The following is a 21,308-nucleotide window of genomic DNA, read 5'->3' as shown; positions in this document are numbered from 1 at the left end:
AATGCTTCAGCGTGATAAGTGCTACAGATTAATCACTAGCCTATCTTGGGTCTATGTTAGGCTGAAAGGTGATCAGTCAGTTGCGAGTTAGAGAAGTCAACAAATGTGAATTCACAATAAAGCTTGTGGGACAGATGGATCTGTCATGTAGCCCAGTGTCTACACTTGTGTCATATTTAATGCATTTTTCACTATAAATACTAAAACTGCAAGATAAATTTGGAAAAGCTGTATCGGATGTAGGCCCTCGTAGGTCTACATAAACTACAAAAAATGCAAGAGTGAGGGGATGTGCAACATAACTCTTCCCCATGTACTATAAATAGACTGCAAAAAGTGAAAAGGGGGGGGGGGAGAGAGGAGGGAGATGACTCCACTAAGTAACTTTTACTCATAAACGTTACTGACTCTTGCAGTGGACTCTTTATTTTGAAGTTGATGTACAGCACACATGATACATAACAGGCCACAAAATACTTGCTGGAGAATTATCTACTATGTAATAGATATTTTGAATTTACATGTTAGTTTTAGTGTTTTAAAGGAAAGTAGCTGTATGTTTAATATGGACATCATGATATGCTAAACATCAACCTGTTACCACCACCACAATTTTGTACACATTCATTGGCTTTGCCAGCTTACAACCAAACTGTCACCTTCCAATCCAAAGAAGAGCTCTGACTATGCTGCCACTCAGCCTGCCACCACAACTAAGATTTTGAGGAGGGACACAGTCACATATGACCTTTACAGACTCATTTTGTTTTGGAAAATACCAAAACTTTCTCATTAGTATTCTATTAATATAATTTTTGACAACTAATTAGTTACAAATGACACAGACCAACATCGAGTATCATGGCACCTTAATTAGCAAATAAAAATAATCACTTCACTTGCAAAAATTTGCGATGGATATTGCAACATAGAAATGCATCCACTTTGTACAATATAGTTTCTCACATATCTCCAGAATATTTACACAAAAGTCCATAGGAAATCTGACTACCTCTGCAGTAAACAACACAGATAATAGGTATATGAAAATTTTACTAAGCTTCAATAAATATGTCTTGTACAATTTTTGCAAGGTAAATTAATTAATTAATAATATATGTATAAAACATAAATACAAAGCATTCAATAAGGAATACAATGTTTTCTTCTTTTTTTTTTTTTTTTTAAAAAAAAAAGAGGGCATTCAAATACTTCATCACAGCCATTCATCTCTTTTTTAGAGATATGAACATAAACGTATACATGCATGTGACTAAAACTCCAGGTGCTACTATAATTCTGTTTTATGTACCTTACATTTACCAAGTGTTTGTTTCTTGTAGCTAACTGATTAATCTTCATCACTGCTCCACGTATCCACAGTGACATTCCTATGAGGTATTATTCTTCGCCTGTCAGAAGAATCAGTCTTACTGTTCTGTGATTTCAGGTACTCGTCATATGCTGAATCCTGACAATGATCTGCAGTCCAGATCAGAACATTTCTATCATTACCTCCACTATACAGTTCATGGAAATGCGGATGATAAACACAACAGTTCACACAATTGTAATGGCCAGATAATGTGCTCACTTTCACACCTGTTTCTATCTCATACACAAAAATATTGCCGTCTGATGGGACATAGACCAGTCGAGGATTTGAAATTTTGGCAACATCAAACTGGACACACTTCTTGGTTTCACTTGAAATTGATCCAAAATTAACTCTTTCATTTTTGCCATTATATGTATTCCACAGACGCATTTTGTTGTCAGTACCCAGAGACAAAAGAAAAAGTCCATCTGATGTGAAACACAAACCATTGACGTAACCATCATGTGCTGTATGAGTATCTGAGTTTTCTTTGCTTGATCGCCCTTTACCATTATGTTGATCCAATACCATCAAACAGCTTTTCGCTGCTCGTACATCCCATAAAATGATCTTGTTATCACAGCTCGCTGTAGCTAAAACATGTTCTTCTCTTGGAGACCAGCGGCAGCTCAGTATTGCACTTGTATGTCCCCTTAATTCATGGGTGTATGAACCAGAAACTAAATCAACAAGTATCGCCTGATTGATGGACGTTGCCACTGCAATGAGCTTCGTGCCGGAGCCCACGGACGACATATGGTGCTGAAAGACCTTGCCTTCAAAACGAAATAAATCCGCCGGAGTCATACAACTGGTATCCCATACTTTGAGCTGCTTGTCCATACCACTGGTCAGAAATATTCCAGCGTCGAATGGATACCACTGAACACATTCTATACTATGTTTATGGGCATTTTTGTTCTTTCTGCTAATTTTGTACACCAACTTTGAAGTGAAGTGTGGTAAGCCACTATAATTAAACAAATCGTAAAAATGAATTGTCCCATCGGCCGATCCTGATATAAGGTACTTGCCCTGTACAGCATCGACATCTAGGGAATTGACACCTGCTGTATGGGCATTTTCTACGTCCCGGTGCCTGCTGAGTTGGAGATTGTACGACCTCTTGGTGGTTTCAACAGACACAAAAGATTTAGGGTCTACAATACCCGTCCTCACATCTTCCAGAAATCGAATCATTACTACGAATCCTTTCACATTTCACACAAAACGGATACGAATACAACTTCAACTCAACTAATGAAAAAAAAAATCTTCTTTCAACCACTGTGTAAGTCCGTCACTAACTTCTCCACATCATAACAAAACTTCACGATTCACGTATCAAACACTATATAAACAGATTAAACTCTTCATGCTCTGACACAAACAGCTGACTGAAAACCCACAGAGATATCTGCATAACCTATGATCTTTGTAGACATACAAAGCTTTCGCATATCTTTGCTAAAAGTTGAGCGCAACATGCAAGTTTTATGTTGCCTCTAGAGTTGTCAACAAATTATATGGTTCTGCACAAAGACGAATTCACTTTGACCGTCACGTCATATCACGTCACAGCACCGTCATGAACAGGGTGTGTTCACACTGTCAGTCACGTCACGTCAAGTCGCTTACTGTCAGTCACGTCACGTCAAGTCGCTTACACTTAGCCAGTTACCGAATGTTGGAAGTGAAGTTATGAGTTACCATCGGTGATACGAAAAGACAGAGTATACTATTGGAACTGAGAAGTAAACAACGATAAATATTATTAATGACCAAAGAAAGGGTTAAATAGAGCCTATATTCCTCATACAATGTGTTTTTTTTCTTACGTAATTCATAAAGTTATAAATAACTGTATTTTTCACCCAATTTTTTCTTCTTTAGAGCCAGCAGCGTTTATCACCATTGTCAAGTCCTCGTAGAATAATGTGACGTTCATATTACCTCATTAGAGAACTGTCTTATAACAGTCACTATCATGGTAAATGATACATATTTTGAAAAATAATATGTTAATTATGATTTTTTATTTATTTTATTTGGGTTTCAACAGTAAACACTATTTAGCTACGGATAAGTGCAGCAGCTATGATACAAGCCTATCTTCTATGCAGCGTTCTAATAAACCCAGACACTTTAGAAAATACATTTCGCTTGTAATTAGTTCCATAGGAAAAATGGTCATTATACTGTTTTTGTATATCGTTGGCCAAATTTTCATATAAATCCTTAAAATGAGTCTTACGAGACATCAAAGCAATGCATGATTATTGGTTATTAGTAGACTAATAATACTGAAAGGGAATGGAATCCCAGAATGTCCCAGCTCAGGGGAATTTTTTTCCTATGTTGATCATTCTTTTGACAAGCAAAGATGAGATGATTATCGTCTGCACATCTGAGTCGTTGCAGTCACAAGTGTCTGAAGTCCAAAGATGAAGGCAGAACAAATGAGCAGGAATGCTTCTTTAATTGAAACTTGTGGTTATCACACAGGATTAGTTGAGAGATAACACACTAAGTATTCAATACACATTTATTAATCACTTGTATGTAACAAATATAGCAGTTAAACATGTAATGTGCCAAAAGTTAACACTAGAACAAAGCAGTCCAAAGAAGCAAAGTCACAAAGATAGGGTGCTCTGTGTCAGAGACGCCACAGGCGCCCCCCCCCCCCCCCCCCCCCAGTAGTGCGGAGCAGGGCAGAGGGAAGATTCATTACACGAATTCGTAGTCTTGGTGCCAACGAGGCGGTTGTAGGCGATGGCTGGTGTGGGAAGTGGGGGCATCACTGCCAGTGGTGCAGCACTGCTATGGATCCAACAGCTGGAGGGGCAGAGACGAATCAGCCGAAGGCAGGGTGGCTGTGTCGAGAGGTAGATCGTTGAGAGACCAAGCCAGTTTCAGCCAATTAGCAGACACTGACTGTGGCCGTCTGTGGAGGTGGACGACAAACGTGTTCATACCACAATGTAGCATGCAGTGAGGGCCCAAATAAGGCAGCTGCAGGGCTGCTCGCACAGTGTCGCCCCACAGCATAACAAAATCGCACATAGCTAGGTCCTTGTGGATGAACATGTACAGGATGGTGTGTGGTCGGGGTGGTGTGGGGGCAGGGCAAGGTGGTGCGGTGGTGTGCGATGTGTGTGCATACCTAATCTTGACGAACTTGGCAGTTAGAAGAAGAGGCTCGCCTTATAGAACCTCAGCGAGTGAAGCGTTATAATCTTCTTTATGGGCCTAGCGAATACCTAGCAGGACCTACAGAAGGGCTTCTGACCATAGGCCTCCATGGCACATTAGGTGGCCTTGAGTGTGTGGTGCCACTGCTCGAATAGGCCATTCGCCTGTGGGTGATAGGCTGTGGTATGAAATTTGGCAACGCCACAGAGTTCGCAGAGGCGTGCGAAGAGGGGGGACTCAAACTGCTGTCCCTGGTCGGTTGTGAGAGACAGAGAACAGCCAAAGTGAGCAACCCACACCGAGACAAAGGAGCGGGCGACGGTCTCGGCTGTGATGTCAGTAAGGGGGACTGCCTTGACCCAGTGGGTCAAATGGTCGATGATCGATAAGATGTATCTGTAACCCTTGGTTCTATATGAGAACGTGGTAACGTATGTTTTTCGAGGGCCGTTACTTACTGTACCCTAGTAGTTTATTCTTTTGAACATTCTGTGTACATGAGTCACGGAAATTGAGGGCTTAATGGCTTCCTTCATCTCCAGCTCTGACAGATAAACATCTACATATCTTATAAGTCCCTGGTGGTGACTTTTATGATTCAGTGTATAAGCAACTTTTTCTTTCTTTTTTTTTTGACCTAGAGGGTTGTCGTCTACCAGTTTATTGGCAGTGTCCCTTATCGAAATCAATGCGGACTCTGCTCTTCCCAACAGCCTTGGGATTCCAAATTATATTTTCAATTACAGCGTATGAGATGAGTAATAATTTTTCCAAAGCCATGGAATAGTATTTCCTAACATTACCATTGATTGCCTTGACAAACACATAGAAAGGACGAGCAGTGTTGAGCTTGATCTCTGTTGGACGATATGGACGTGCCACAAACACCCATTCAGAATGTCAAACTTGCCCAATGGAGGTTGAGCATGCCTGCCAACGTTGCTGCACCGGCACGGGACGCACACACAGCTCCAAGTGCGACAGTCGTGCTTCATGCCAGGCCAGATGATGTGCTCTGTAATGAGCTAAGCTGTGAAAGGCAGTAAAGACTCTATGATGAAGGGTGGCAAGGACCAGGGACGGAGTGTGCCCATAGAGGTCCCACAAAGGACAAGGATCGTCGAACCAGGTAGTATATGGGGCTGGACAGAAAGCAATGAGTCGTTGTCTGATATTATTCGCTATGTATCATTGTTGTCAGCTTGTAGTCAGGCGAGCTCCTCCAGATTCAGTGGTGCAGTTAGCACGCAGATGCCAAAATGTTCTCTGCATCACGGATATAGCATGCGTCGGAAGATTGCTGACAGATGTAGCACCTCGGCAGAAGGTTCTTAGCTGGCTTACGAACAGCGCCCTCGAGTTGCTTGTGATCTGTATAGATCGTGAAGGGTCGCCCTTGAGGTCACTATGGAAATGTTTAATCGCCTCGTACACAGTGAGAAGCTCTTGGTCGAAAGCTGACCACTTGCACTGGCTCTTAGACAGTTTCTTGGAAAACAAGTGGAGGGTTGGGTGGAGTAAGCGGTATGTTGTTGTAAAACAGCACCCACAGCTGAGTCACTGGCATCAGTTGTGATCGAGACACTTGGTCCACTCTGACTTCCATTTTCCAGCGGTGTTTTTGCCGGAGAGGGTGTCAGTGAGAGCCATTTGGATGGAGGCAGCTTGAGGAATATGGTGGCGGTAAAAGTTTGCCATACCCAGAAAATGATGGAGCTGAGTGTGATTTCTACACGAGAACTCGTCGGTCTGAGGCCGTCGGCAGAGACAAAATGGCCGAGGAAGGTAACGGATGTGGAACACAGTTGAGATTTATCGTGGTTGATCACCACGCCATTGGCAGTGAGGGCCGAATGGACTGCATCGAGGTGAACTTGTTGCTCCTCAGCAGACGAGGCAAAGATAAGTATATCATCGAAGTAAGCACAGACAAATGGAGGAAGGAGCAAAGTGGATTCAATGAACCACTGCCACGTCTACACAGCATTTGTCAATCCATAAGGCATGTAACAGTTTTCAAATAGGCCAAAGAGTGTGATGATGGCTGTCTTCGTAATATCCAGTGGATGCATGGGAATCTGATGATATGCCTTCAAACAAACTAAAACGTAGAAAAAGGTAGAACCATGGGGTAATTGGGTGAAATCCTGGAAATATGGAATGGGATAGTTATCGATAATGGTGCAAGCATTAAGGGACCTGCAGTCCCCGCACATGTGTAAGGTGCCATCCTTTTTGGGAACAAGGTGAATAGGTAAAGACCAGTTGCTATTGGAAGGGTGGAGCACGCCTGCAGCCAACAGACCCTGAATGATCTCCTTGGTGTACAGAAGTGTTGACTGGCGGACTGGCGGTGGTGCGAATCCTATGACAAGTGCCATTACTGATGGCCAATACTCGAGTAGGAGGGTCAACAAGAAGGATCAAGAGTGTATCCACAGGCAACGTCGGTTCACTGACCTTGGTGAACTGGGGCGGCTTAGGCGGGGAATTAGCTGTAGTCGGCGATAGAAGGCGTGATGCAGGAGCGAAGCGGCGCAAAGAATCTGGAGGTGCGCATGCAGGTGCATCTTGTAGATTGGTCTGTAGCGGTGTGAAAAAACCAGCAGGCAATGGAATGCTCGACACAGGAGCATATTGGTGAGAAGAAGCTGTAGAGGCGTGTGATGGTCCATCTCACTGTGGGGCTGCAGATAGGCAATGTATGGTATGCCATGGATGTGACAATTCGGCAGAGGCAGAGGCGATTCATGTGCATAAGGTCTCGTTCTGTGTGTGGAGTTCGTCGAGCGCACCTGCAACAGATCAGAGAGCTGTGTTGTTCTGCGCTCGGCCAGGAACACACATGTGGAAAGAATAGCCAAGGAGGGGGACAGTGAAGTCATGCTGAACTCATGTGAACATCGAACTGTAGAGCAAGATGCTTGGCAGATCGTGGCGGCCTTCTGGTCTGATGAAAGTTCGTAATTGTGTAGAAAATCCAACCCGATCACAGATTCATCCACGTCGGCAGCGTGGAAGGTCCAAGGGAAGGTGTGAAACAGTGGTAGGTGAAGTGACATCTTGATGGAGCCATGGACCACAATGGGAGAACGATCGGCGGCGATCAAGGCAAAGGTAGACGCGGATAGCGTGTCGTCAGTGTGCTTGGCCGCGATTACGCTAACGTTGGCGCCAGTGTCGACGAGAAAACGGACGCTCACCGATATGTCTGTGGCATAGAGGCGTCTCATCACTAAAGCAGATGGTGCAGCGTCGGACGATAGGCGCCATGAAGGTACGTGGCGGGACGTGGCACCTAAACGTGCCCATCGGTCTCGTTTGGGTAGGCGCAAGGCGCGCGGCAGTTGTGGGTGGCGTCCCCATAAGTAGCGTGGAACCAGCACAGCAGGTCGGCCGGTTGGTGTGGCAGTGCGGTACGGGAGGGGGTCGCAGATAACTGCTGTCAGGAGCCCATTGGCAGTATGTCCTGTAGGCCACTAAGTGGCAGCTCCTGACAGGCAGCCGAGGAGAGTCTGCTGGCCTCTGTCGACAGGGCGCGGAACCGGAGGCGAGAGTGTGCCGACTGTGGATGATGGAGAAGACGTTCGTGACAGGCGGTGGCGGTGACAAATGATAGTGTAAGCCTTATCCGCCATGTGTAACTGAACCTCGAGTGAATCAGTAATGTGAGACAGTAGATGAAGTTGCAAATCCGAAGGCATTTTGACCATCCACAACGTCTAAAGTGCGGCATCAGGTAAAGCTTTATCGTCGATTAATGCACGTAGGCGCCGCCAAAGCTGCAAAGGGGTATGGTCATCGAGATGTTCCTCGTGAATAATGTGATGCATAACCTCCACTGGAGGAGGGGAAATTCGCTTGATAAGCAGTGCTTTGGCCGTTGAATACTTGTGGGAGAGCCCGCATCTCGTGGTCGTGCGGTAGCGTTCTCGGTTCCCACGCCCGGGTTCCCGGGTTCGATTCCTGGCGGGGTCAGGGATTTTCTCTGCCTCGTGATGGCTGGGTGTTGTGTGCTGTCCTTAGGTTAGTTAGGTTTAAGTAGTTCTAAGTTCTAGAGGACTGATGACCATAGATGTTAAGTCCCATAGTGCTCAGAGCCAGCCAACTTGTGGGAGATGGGTGGTGAGAGAAGCAAGTCGCTGATGACCTCTGTATGTGTGGTGGCTCACCAGGCAGACAAAACGGGTGTCATCATCCAAAATGCCATGGATGTCCAGTAGGTGCTCTACTAATGCGAACCAAGCTCTTGGATTGTGTTTTTGTAATGCAAGTAGCTTAGGGAACCTGCCAGGTAATACATGTTGAGGCAGCACCAGCAGATGGGGATCAGTGCGGGCAGAGCAGGATGCCTGCAATGCCAGATGTGCGGTAGTGGTGAACGGTGCGTCGCCTGAGGTTTGTGTGGGGTGGTGGCTGCATGCAGCACATGGTGAGGAGTGAGCGAGTGTATAAGTCGTCACAGTGTGTCAAATCTGCAAGCTCGATGAAGTACGTGGCATGGGTATAACGGCCAGTGCCATTGCAGCAGTGAGTGGGGAGTGGTCACGGTGGAGCCAAGGGGAGGCTGACCCAGTAACCAGCGAGGGTGAAATGGCCGGCGCCATTACGAAGCCGAGTGGAATGCGGTCGTGGTGCAACCATGGTAATGGTACGATGGCCTTGGAAAACGACACGGTCGAGGCGATCGGCGTCGCCAAGATGGCGTGTGGGGCTGCTGCCACACCATGTATATTAGAATGTGCTACCCTATGCATATAAATGTTCAAGTCACAGTTCTGGAACTCTGTCAGTAGGTCAAGCCATTCCGAAGGTAACGATGTACATGAAGGATAAACCACAATGTCTTTTACTGGAAGGTCAGCCACATTGTGATTAGGTGGCAGGCACTGTCCATGTTGTGGCTGCTGTTGTGCTGCCACACTAGGCATGGGCCATGTTGAACCGGGTAAGGTTAATTGGCTGCTGGCACGTCCGGGCGTAAATAATTGTTCACTTTTAACCAAATTCGAAGTAGGTACACTTGTCCACTCGTGGTCACAAGCGGCATAGTTAATGGGGCCCATTACACTTGCACTGAAAGATACTGGTAGATCCATTGTGGCGGAAACAATGTGGGCTGGCACACAAAGTTCATAAATGACGAAAACAAGCAAAAAGTAATTCGTGATGAGACGATGATGGTGTCGGGGTCACTGCTGTGGTTATCACTTAGGATTAGTTGAGAGATAACACACACTAAGCATTCAATACACATTTATTAATCACTTGTATGGAACAAACGTAGCAGTTGAACATGCAACGTGCCGAAAGCTAACACTGGAACAAAGCAGTCCAAAGAAGCAAAGTCGCAAAGATAGGGCGCTCTGGACCAGAGACGCTACAGACTCATTCTTTTAATTGTAGAGATCGCTCTTATGTGTACAGGCATATTGTGAAACCAAGATAATCTTAGTAAGTGGGACTGCATCCATTTATAATACTTGCCTTTAGGTGCAGATGGTTGCCATTCCCCTTCGCACTGGGTTCTGATTTCCATTTTTATGTGAGACAAAAGGTCCAAATAAGGTAACTGAATATTCAAGAAGGTTCCAGACATTGCAGCTTCCTTGACCAGATAGTCCTGAGTTTCATCATATAAAATACCCTTATGAGCTTTAATCCTCAGGATAAAAATATACTTCTTATGTCGAGAGCATACTGTTATTTCCTGGCATATGTCTATGACCAGTTTACTACTGTACTTGTCGCAATTTCTGCTCTCTATGGCAGCCAGAATGCTCTTTGAGTCTGAGATAATTAGGATCCTTTTGTAATTCTGTGTTACCAAGAATCTGATGGCCTTCATGATTGCTAGTGCTTCCGCCAGATAAGAAGAAGTTGTTAGGGAAACGTGTGTTGTTCTTAGTGACCCATTTGTGAACATAAGGTAGCACACTCAACCTTACCTTCTGCCACAATTTGTGATCCATCAGTGTAGGTTTGGAGAGTGTCGCTCCATGTTTCATGGAGGTACGCGCTTGTTATTGCATTATGGTTGCTGTTATAGCAGTCACCAAATTACAAGTAAAGCGCTGGAGTGGGAGGTGAACACACTCGAAAAGGCCATTCATACATAGGAAGTTTTTTTGATCTTATAATAGTTGTGGTGAGGTTTTACAATGAGAGCAAACTTCTAAAAAACCTGGTGGATGGTATTAGACTATGTTGATCAAAATAGTTCTTTCTTTTTACTTTCATTCCAATTGATCCCTAGAGAGGTCCTACAGGATGTAGAACATGCCAGAAAACAATATACATGATAAATATTTACAACTAAAACAAATAAGCTAATGTAGCTTCCACAGGTCCCAAGCGGAATGATTGTCTTTTTTTTTAAATGAATACTATATGAAAGGATTATTTTACAAAACTCATTTACTATGGTCGCATTAATCCACTGAATTTAAAATTAAAAAAATGTTTTTTTATTTATAAGGTAATAAACATATAATAGAACTACTATAATACTTATTTACAATGAACAAATTAGTTGGTTCTACTGAGAAATTCATCAATGGTGTATAAGAAGTTGGCCACCAATAAATCTTTTAGGCTTCTCTTAAACTGAATTTCATTGGTTGTTAAACTTTTTATGGCTGCTGGCAAGTTATTGAAAATGTGTGTTCCTGAATGATGCACACCTTTTTGTGCAAGAGTAAGTGACTTTAAATCCTTGTCAAGATTATTCTTATTTCTAGTACTGATTCCATGAACTGAGCTGCTGGTTTAAAAAAATAATATATTTTTAATGACAAATTTCATTAAGGAATAAATATAATAGGAAGCAGGCTTCTGCCGGATGATCTTGAGTTTATATCATGTATAACTCTTATTGCACTTTTTGTGCCCGGAAAACTTCATCTTGGCTTGATCAATTAGCCCAAAAAATAATCCCATATGACACTATGGAGTGAAAGTAAGCATAGTATGCCAGCTTTTTCATTTTTATATTCCCTATGTCTGACAGAATTCAGATGAAAATAGTGTGTAGCCCATCACATTTACTGATTACCAGGTGAGATGTGAGTGCTAAACTTTCCATTATTGACTTGTTAGCGAGCCATTGGTGCCGAAAATGTGAAGTCATTGCCAGTGCATCTACTAAGAGCGCATTGGTAGGAGTTGATCACATGGTTCCTAAACAATCCAGACGCAGCTATATTGAAATGTCTATAACTTACGGAGATACTTGATTCTGACATTCCAATATACTGTACAACCATACTGAACCCTACTCCTAATTAATGTTAATATAAGGTCAATAGGACATTAGGGTTCACACCCCACCATACTCTACTTAAAGATCTGATGTTCATGACTAGAAGGCAAATATCAATAATGGACTGAATGTGAGGAATCCAACTGAGTATGGAATCAAACCACATTCCCAAAAACTTGGCTGAAGTTTTGACAGGGAATGTATAGCTCCTTGAGTGAATTTCGTTATAGTACACTTGATGTCTTGAAAATATAATAATCGAGGACTCTGAAAAATAGATTTCTAGGTCATTAGCCTGTAACCAATCATCCATATATAAAACTGCCTCTGTCAGATTGCTAACTGTGGAATCCTTCGTCAGATGAGTATAGACATACATCTTCTGCATACTGGACAGTATAAAAGTTAGGAGGAATAATATTTTCTAGGTTCCCAGAGTAAAGGGCTAAGGGTAGCTCCCTGCGTTAAGCCACTGGAATGAATCATAGATCCCCAAAAGTAGTTCTGGTATTTTACACAGACTGATCTCTCCTCAAGGAAAGCATTAATGCTATACATACTCATAGGAAGACCAGTTCAGTTCAGACCGGAACTTTATCATAAGCTGATGTCACATCTAAGAATAATGATATTAAAAACTTCTTTTCATGAAAAACAGATAGAATGTCACTGCTCAACATTGTTAAGTTGTCCAACGTTCCTCTGCCCTTGATGAAGCTAAACTGGGATCAAGGTTACCAGCCAAGCCCAAGACAGTTTTTGACGAGTCTTTCAAGAGTTTTCCCCACAAAAGAAGACAAAGCAACTGGCCTGTAAGAGGTGTGATTTTTGGGATCTTCCCCTAGTTTCAGTATAGTCATAGTCATCTGCATAGTACATTCTTCCATAAGCTCTCCTCTTCCCCATTTTTCATTGAATATCCAAAGAAGAAGACCATTCTATCTGTTTTCTATCATCCCATAGTGGAAGTAGTCAATTCCTGGAGCAGTATTTGTAGAATTTTTCAAAGCCACCTCCAACTCATGTCTGGAGAATGAGGTTAATAGAAGACGATTAAGATCCATTTCCTGTGGAATAGCCACGGTGGCTTCAGAATAAGATGGAGGAATTACTTATGACACAAAGCCTTCTAATCATAAAGGTTCCACCACCAAAGATCCAACTGCAAGAAGGTGTTTTAGAAAGCCAATTGTCTTCCGCATTTATGATATGTTAGGGTGCTTATTCAGTCCATAACAATAGTTGATCTAAGTCAACTTTTTCTTTTCCTTTGAGAATCTCCTGGTGTTTGCATCAATTATTTTGAACTCCAGGAATCTATGCACTGTCTGTTCCCTACAACATTCAGTTAGTGCTCATCTTTTTTTAGCCACAGCTTTGGAACATTCAGCAACCCACTAAAAAATTTGTGGTTTATCAGAGAAAATTCTTTTTTCCTCTCGGGAATTGCATTGCAACCCAATGGATCAATGGCTGCCATAAGAGCTGTGTAGGCTTTCTGTGGTGTCCATACTAGATACAGTTGCAGATTACTTCCTGCTTAGTTTGTTGATATGTTTTCCAGCAGGCATCCTTTATTTTGCAAGGGCTGTTTAAGTAACACCTCCTTCTCTAACTTATATATCGAAGTACACTACTGTTTTAATGAGGTAATGGTCTAACCCAATCGAATACCTTAAGGTCTACCACTTAGGAACTTTGTGAAAATCCGGCGACACATGACTCAAGCCCACTGCAGATGGTCGTCTATAAAGGGAAGGAAACACTTTTGGAGATCTGTTATTCAAAATGACCAAGTCTAGATCCTCTACTGTACTGAAGAGGCGACAACCTTCTGGATCGTTGACAGCATTGCCTCAAGCACTGGGATGAGAGTTAAAATCCCTACAGATAAGGAAGGGTGGATGAAACTGAATAAACAGTTGTTGCCGCATATTGCTGTTGGTTACAGTCTGGGGTGCTGTATATATGAATTCAATACAGAAGTTTTCAGTGTTTCTCTTTCCGCAGCTGCTACTTGAAATGTTAAATTATTTAAGTTTCAATGTATCACATTGTAACTAAAGGTGTCCTTAACTAAGAACGCTGCTCCTCCTTTACCATCTTTTCTGTCTGACCTTACTAAATTATGTCGTTTGAAAAGAACTGGCGTTTGCGGTTTGAACCACATTTCGTGTAGAGTCACAATAGAGATATTTTGTTTAACTTGTTCTTTTTCCAGTATTTCCCTGTTCGAAATTGCTGACCCAGCATTCCATTGTAATATATTAAAGGCCATCCCGAAGTGAGAAGATGCTTCTTTCTTGTTCTGAACCATGTTTCGTTTCTTGGATAAAACAGAGGAAATCATATTGTAAATTTCTGCTTGCTCTAGATTGTGTGTTTTGGAAGATGTTAACTGAGTTATTAAATTTAATATTTCAGATAATAGTTTATCAATGAACGCAGAGTTTTTGTCCTTCCCTCTGGGAAGTTGTCCACATGTGTCTGGTAACTTGGGAGCACCATTGTGATGATGTGGAGCATAAGGATTCTCTATAATGGGGGGGGGGATGCAGGTAAACTTGCATTTACAAAGGGGGGGATAGGAGTCGGCATAGGTTTTGTAGGCTTAGGTCTGTTAGGGTGGATGATGGTTGTGAACCTGTGCTGTGTAGTTCGTGGTAGAGGAAATTCCTTCTAATAATCCAGTTTACTTTTACCCTGGTTTCCTGCCACTGAGGCATGTCTGTGGTTAAAATACACTCCCGTAAATTGAAATAAGAACACCGTGAATTCATTGTCCCAGGAAGGGGAAACTTTATTGACACATTCCTGGGGTCAGATACATCACATGATCACACTGACAGAACCACAGGCACATAGACACAGGGAACAGAGCATGCACAATGTCGGCACTAGTACAGTGTATATCTACCTTTCGCAGCAATGCAGGCTGCTATTCTCCCATGGAGACGATCGTAGAGATGCTGGATGTAGTCCTGTGGAACGGCTTGCCATGCCATTTCCACCTGGCACCTCAGTTGGACCAGCGTTCGTGCTGGACGTGCAGACTGCGTGAGACGACGCTTCATCCAGTCCCAAACATGCTCAATGGGGGACAGATCCGGAGATCTTGCTGGCCAGGGTAGTTGACTTACACCTTCTAGAGCACGTTGGGTGGCACGGGATACATGCGGACGTGCATTGTCCTGTTGGAACAGCAAGTTCCCTTGCCGGTCTAGGAATGGTAGAACGATGGGTTCGATGGCGGTTTGGATGTACCGTGCACTATTCAGTGTCCCCTCGACGATCACCAGTGGTGTACGGCCAGTGTAGGAGATCGCTCCCCACACCATGATGCCGGGTGTTGGCCCTGTGTGCCTCAGTCGCATGCAGTCCTGATTGTGGCGCTCACCTGCACGGCGCCAAACACGCATACGACCATCATTGGCACCAAGGCAGAAGCGACTCTCATCACTGAAGACGACACGTCTCCATTCGTCCCTCCATTCACGCCTGTAGCGACACCACTGGAGGCGGGCTGCACGATGTTGGGGCGTGAGCGGAAGACGGCCTAACGGTGTGCGGGACCGTAGCCCAGCTTCATGGAGACGGTTGCGAATGGTCCTCGCCGATACCCCAGGAGCAACAGTGTCCCTAATTTGCTGGGAAGTGGCGGTGCGGTCCCCTACGGCACTGCGTACGATCCTACGGTCTTGGCGTGCATCCTTGCGTCGCTGCGGTCCGGTCCCAGGTCGACGGGCACGTGCACCTTCCGCCGACCACTGGCGACAACATCGATGTACTGTGGAGACCTCACGCCCCACGTGTTGAGCAATTCGGCGGTACGTCCACCTGGCCTCCCGCATGCCCACTATACGCCCTCGCTCAAAGTCCGTCAACTGCACATACGGTTCACGTCCACGCTGTCGCGGCATGCTACCAGTGTTAAAGACTGCGATGGAGCTCCGTATGCCACGGCAAACTGGCTGACACTGCCGGCGGCGGTGCACAAATGCTGCGCAGCTAGCGCCATTCGACGGCCAACACCGCGGTTCCTGGTGTGTCCGCTGTGCCGTGCGTGTGATCATTGGTTGTACAGCCCTCTCGCAGTGTCCGGAGCAAGTATGGTGGGTCTGACACACCGGTGTCAATGTGTTCTTTTTTCCATTTCCAGGAGTGTATTTTTCAGCTTCTTTGAAAGAAATGTTGAGAACAGGTGATGCATTTGTACTGTCTTGCTGTTTTAGATATATTGGACAAATTTTGTCTCAGTGACTTGTGATTGCCTTTGCAATTTATACAGCATGTAGTTTGTCTTGAGCACATTGACTCTTCAAGGCTACCTCCACATTTATCAAATGTATCTCTGACTGGTATTGATTACTTAAATGGCCATATCTTTAGACAATGTAAGCATGTCTATATGAGAATGTGGTAACATATACTTGATTACTTAAATGGCCATATCTTTAGACAATGGAAGCATGTCTATATGAGAATGTGGTAACATATATTTTTCGAGGGCCGTTAGTTACTGTACCCAAGTAGTTTATTCTTTTGAACATTTTGTGTACATGAGTCATGGGAATTGAGGACTTAATGGCTTCCTTCAGCTCCAGCTCTGACAGATAAACATCTACATTTCTTACAAGTCCCTGGTGGTGAATTTTATGATTCAGTGTATAAGCTAATTTTTCTTTCTTTGCCGGCCGAAGTGGCCGTGCGGTTAAAGGCGCTGCAGTCTGGAACCGCAAGACCGCTACGGTCGCAGGTTCGAATCCTGCCTCGGGCATGGCTGTTTGTGATGTCCTTAGGTTAGTTAGGTTTAACTAGTTCTAAGTTCTAGGGGACTAATGACCTCAGCAGTTGAGTCCCATAGTGCTCAGAGCCATTTGAACCATTTTTTCTTTCTTTTTTTGACCTAGAGGGTTGTCGTCTACCATAGGCAGTGTCCCTTAGCGAAATCAATGCGGACTCTGCTCTTCCCAACAGCCTTGAGGTTCCGAATTATATTTTCAATTACAGCGTATGAGATGAGTAATAATTTTTCCAAAGCCATGGAATAGTATTTCCTAACGTTACCACTGACTGCCTTGACAAACACATAGAAAGGACGAGCAGTGTTGAGCTTGATCTCTGTTGGTTTTATTTTGATCACAGACAGTAGACAGCCGGCATCTCGTGGTCGTGCGGTAGCGTTCTCGCTTCCCACGCCCGGGTTCCCGGGTTCGATTCCCAGCGGGGTCAGGGATTTTCTCTGCCTCGTGATGGATGGGTGTTGTGTGCTGTCCTTAGGTTAGTTAGGTTTAAGTAGTTCTAAGTTCTAGAGGACTGATGACCATAGATATTAAGTCCCATAGTACTCCGAGCCATTTTGAACAGACAGTAGACACATTTTGAGGAATCAGAATTCCTCTCTGAGTGATTTGTGCTTCTCTCAATACTTGTACTACGACTGAATTAATCTTCGACAGCGGAACTGCCGTCTCTGAAATGGAACTTCTCTGTTTGTGTAAGGAATAAGTATCTGTTACACCTGGGTTGAGTGATGTTCCGGTTCGATACCTCGTTTGTTTGTTGATGAAGATGAGTTGGGATCGCCATTTTTTTCTTCCTCATGTCTTTATTTTGGTTCAGCATACACTTTGATGCCAGTCTTGATGTTTGGTCTACCTCCACACTCAAACTATCGAGAGCTTCTGCCCTCTGAAAATCGTGAGCATGTATATGGGTGGGAGGAGGGAGGGGTCTCGCGTCCGTCGGCCGTCGTAATTTAATATATTATTATTATTATTATTTTTTGATTGTTGCCGACTTACGTGGTGGGCCTTAATAAAAATGATATTTCATTTAATTTTGATTTATGATTAAATGCTTTCCTGAAGTTCTCCTTTTTAACAATATTAATCTCAAATTATTTGTTACGTTAATGAATGTTAGACTCGCTGCATCTTAAAACATGAGCATATAAGCTGAACAATGTAATAAACTTTTCATATTAATTTCCTCGGCTAGTCAGTTCACTTTAAAGCAAGAAATCTTTAGTTATTAATTACAATTGCGGCCCACACACGCGCGAGAGTATTTTTCTTACCTCCGTTAACCATTGTATTGTAGTCGGAGTCCTGGCTCTGGCTCTCGGCTATGGTACTGAAAATAAGAATCTTAAAGCTACGTATTTCTCCAACTTCGTGCGGCTGTGGAGAAAAATTAATATGTTAATAGCGGGCGAGTATTTCGCTTCCGCTAATTTTTCATAAGTTAATATCGCCACGTAATGGCGTCGTTGGCTGCATCGGCCGCTGCGATTGTTGAACTGTAAGTTACTTGAATGCAGGTTAAATCAAGGAAGGCGGACATGAAATCGGGATCACCTGTTACAAATTAAAAGTGCACAATAATATTAAATGAATATATTATATGATTAACTCATACAGATATGCTTACATTTGCCAGCACTCGTAAGATGTCCGTCTATATACAATTAAGACAAGAGAGGAAGAGAAACGACTAAAAAATTAACAAAAGAGCGTATCTTGTCGTCTCTTTAGATGATTTTCTTACATTTCCTTGCACTCGAAACCTACCCAGAGAAATTATTATTTTACGGCTACATGATAAAAATATATTATTCAATTTTTAAATGTCTCTTCTTTATAAGTACTGTTTTTTAAGTCTTTTCGTAATATAGCACTGGGGACGCTATATTGCCCCCCGAAATGTTTATGTCATAACAAATGTTCGTGTTTTTTTGACATAAATATTTCCTCTTTCATGTCCACAGTGTCCACACGCAGATTTTTCTTTCACAGACTACATATGTGACATCACATCTTTAAACCGTTGTAATTACTGAGGTGTGTTGCACACAAAGTGTAATACAGATGAAGTTATCTACATAACAATATAATATACAATTGGTTACGTATACAGTCATGTACAAAAGGACATAGAATACAATTAGTTTCATTTTGGCTGCTTCTTTTTAGGTTTGCAACTTTTGCAGTGTTCAAAGGTATACAAGCACGAGTTAGTCCGGAATATTTGAAGTCCCAGGGGTGTCAACTGTTCGCTCCCCATTTGGCGTGGCCGTAGGGAAGCCCTGGGGAAAACCTTGGCGGAGCGACAGACTAACTGCTTTGGTCTCTTTCACTTAATTGTTTCTGGGATGTCATTGGAGTACAGGATGTGCATACATTACAAATATTTTTTTTGTTGCAGTATGCAAAGAAATGAGGTCATTATAACAATTGATTGCGGTGTCGTTGGTGATCTACGCCGCGACGTTTAGCTCGCGATGGCGCCGGTTGGTGTGTTCGGTGCTCGGCGGTCGCGGCAGCTCCGGAGAGGTCAACGCCCGCTCGACGCCAGCGTGTCTCTCGCCGTCGCGGAACGTCAGAATCAGCTGATAGGCTGCACGGTTGGCGATGCGTTTCTGTCTCGGCCGGGCGTGGCGGAGTGGGATGATATCCGCCCCCCCGCGCTTGTTGGCAGCAGTCAGCTCTGCTACGCATCTCCGACGTAGTACATGAAACATACACACAACCAACGTAATATTTGTCTCCCGCTGCAGATGGTTATGCTAGTGGGAAAGAAGCATTTATTAGTGCGGCAGTTGTTGTTAGGTTTTCGCCAGTTTCCGAGTGTCAAGCCAGCACTGTCCCGCAGAATACATGACATGGATCTTCTCCCGTGAATGCAGTTTTGATGCAATACTGTTTCCATTACACGTGTTTTTGTCTTGACAAAATTATTTATGTTTTCGCCGCACTCGCAGGCACTGGTGAGTGTCCCAATACGAGCTTAGCACAAACATTCGCAGTTTCTGCGGTCGCTGTTTTGCAACAGTCCACGCATTGCATTCCAATCTCGCATTGTTGTACTCACTGAAATTACAGTCTGTCCCAAAAATATTGACTGTGGGTTCACTTCACGTTAACAGTTCACATTTATAAGCAAATTCACAGTTTTTCGTGCGTAATATTGGCGTTTGGCGTCTTCACCGCTGTTGAACGTTCAATACTAGCACTTCACTGTCCGTATCACAGTTTCACCTTCACAGTTTCTCACACTGCTTAAAGTAACTGTTTCGATTAGTTCACAAACACTAATGTATTTCACTCAGTCTGAACTGGATTTTGGCTCGTGCTGGATTTTACCAGTCTCTCGCACTAATTATCTCTTTTCATTTTCCACTTAGAGTCGTACTTGCCATCAGATTTTTTGACTATACGATTGTATTTCTGTCTCATCTGAGGTAAGTCCCTATGTCATGTCTGCCCACTCATTGCGTACTTGCCCTCCAGAGCCAGGCTCGACTTGACAAAACTTTGCCTCTCGCATTATTGTACACATTTTATAATCTAGGCCTTACGTGCAAGTTCCTAGATTAATGTTAGTTTGTGAATTTTGTTTACACGATAAATTCGTGCAAATCTCTGCCATAGCAGATGGCAATATATTTTAACAGCGCTTAGCGGTAGTCGCGTTTACTGATTTGCTTTGTACCTTGTCCACAACACATGAGGTACCTTGGGTGATGTACACCCTGCAATCATGATATTTAGTAAATTATGATTGAGCATATTTCAAGATCGGTATAGACATAAATACATGGAACAACATATACACTATAATATTGAATTTCATAAGTTTCATTACTACTACAGTTCAAAAATATTCATGACACACTAATGAAAAATTCTTTCATCATTAAATGCTGTTGATTTTTTAAAAATATTTTTAAAAGCATTTTTAAACATGAAATTTGTAAAATATTCTTAAACATACGTTCATTTTTTTTTCAAAATGCAATTGCTTAAAAATACTGTTATTCCTTAACACCTACAAAATTGAATCGCACTAATCTTGTGCGCCTCATTGTCTTTAAATGCTACACTAAAATCTGAACATTTACACACAGAAAAAAATACACTCTAAACTTAACCTGCTACACACAAATGTAAACGTTGCTCTGCTGAGCGAACTTCTTTAAGTCTTTGTATGGATAGAGTCCTTTAATCTCTTCCGATTCTACATCACCCAACAAATAGCTACATCCATGTGGCATGTTTTGTACTGCCCGGCATACACCGGTTGCCATTTTTTATTCTTTTTCGCTAACATAGATGACTTGGGATGAGTCCTTATTAGCACCAAGTCACCTTGTTGATACACTGTTGCCTTCTTTATTTTCTTGTCATGCTTCTCCTTTCGGCGCTCCACGCACCTCGTTAAGCTATTTAAAGTCTCAGCTATAATTTGTTCGTGAGGTACAACTTGTCGTGGTTCAGTTGGTAATGGTGACAGCCAGCTGTCGGTTTCGTTCTTTCCAAATATGACATCTAGTGGAGTATAACCGGTGGCTGAATGTGGAAATCTATTGTGGAGTTCCTCAAAAGTCGAAACGTATTCTGCCCACTTGGTGTGGCGATTCGGAATGTAAGTTCTCATGAACCTGTTCAACTCTTTAAAGGTACGCTCTACAAG

At 43.2% G+C, this 21,308-nt stretch overlaps 1 protein-coding gene across 1 annotated transcript; it reads right to left on the bottom strand.

Moving 5' to 3' along the window:
• Nucleotides 1-1,153: 1,153 nt before the first annotated feature.
• On the bottom strand, nucleotides 1,154-2,927 carry LOC124594998 (DNA excision repair protein ERCC-8-like). The gene has a single exon (XM_047133542.1). It carries the CDS (start codon nucleotides 2,576-2,578, stop codon nucleotides 1,352-1,354), a length of 1,227 nt encoding a protein of 408 aa, XP_046989498.1. The 5' UTR covers nucleotides 2,579-2,927; the 3' UTR covers nucleotides 1,154-1,351.
• Nucleotides 2,928-21,308: the final 18,381 nt, after the last annotated feature.

This window comes from Schistocerca americana, chromosome 2 (genome assembly GCF_021461395.2).
Source record: "Schistocerca americana isolate TAMUIC-IGC-003095 chromosome 2, iqSchAmer2.1, whole genome shotgun sequence".
NCBI lineage: Eukaryota > Metazoa > Arthropoda > Insecta > Orthoptera > Acrididae > Schistocerca > Schistocerca americana.
This window is presented reverse-complemented; position numbering and strand designations above follow the sequence as displayed.

Coding starts and splice junctions, on each gene's coding strand:
- LOC124594998 (XM_047133542.1), bottom strand. CDS start 2,578: ATGATTCGATTTCTGGAAGATGTGAGGACGGGTATTGTAGACCCTAAA.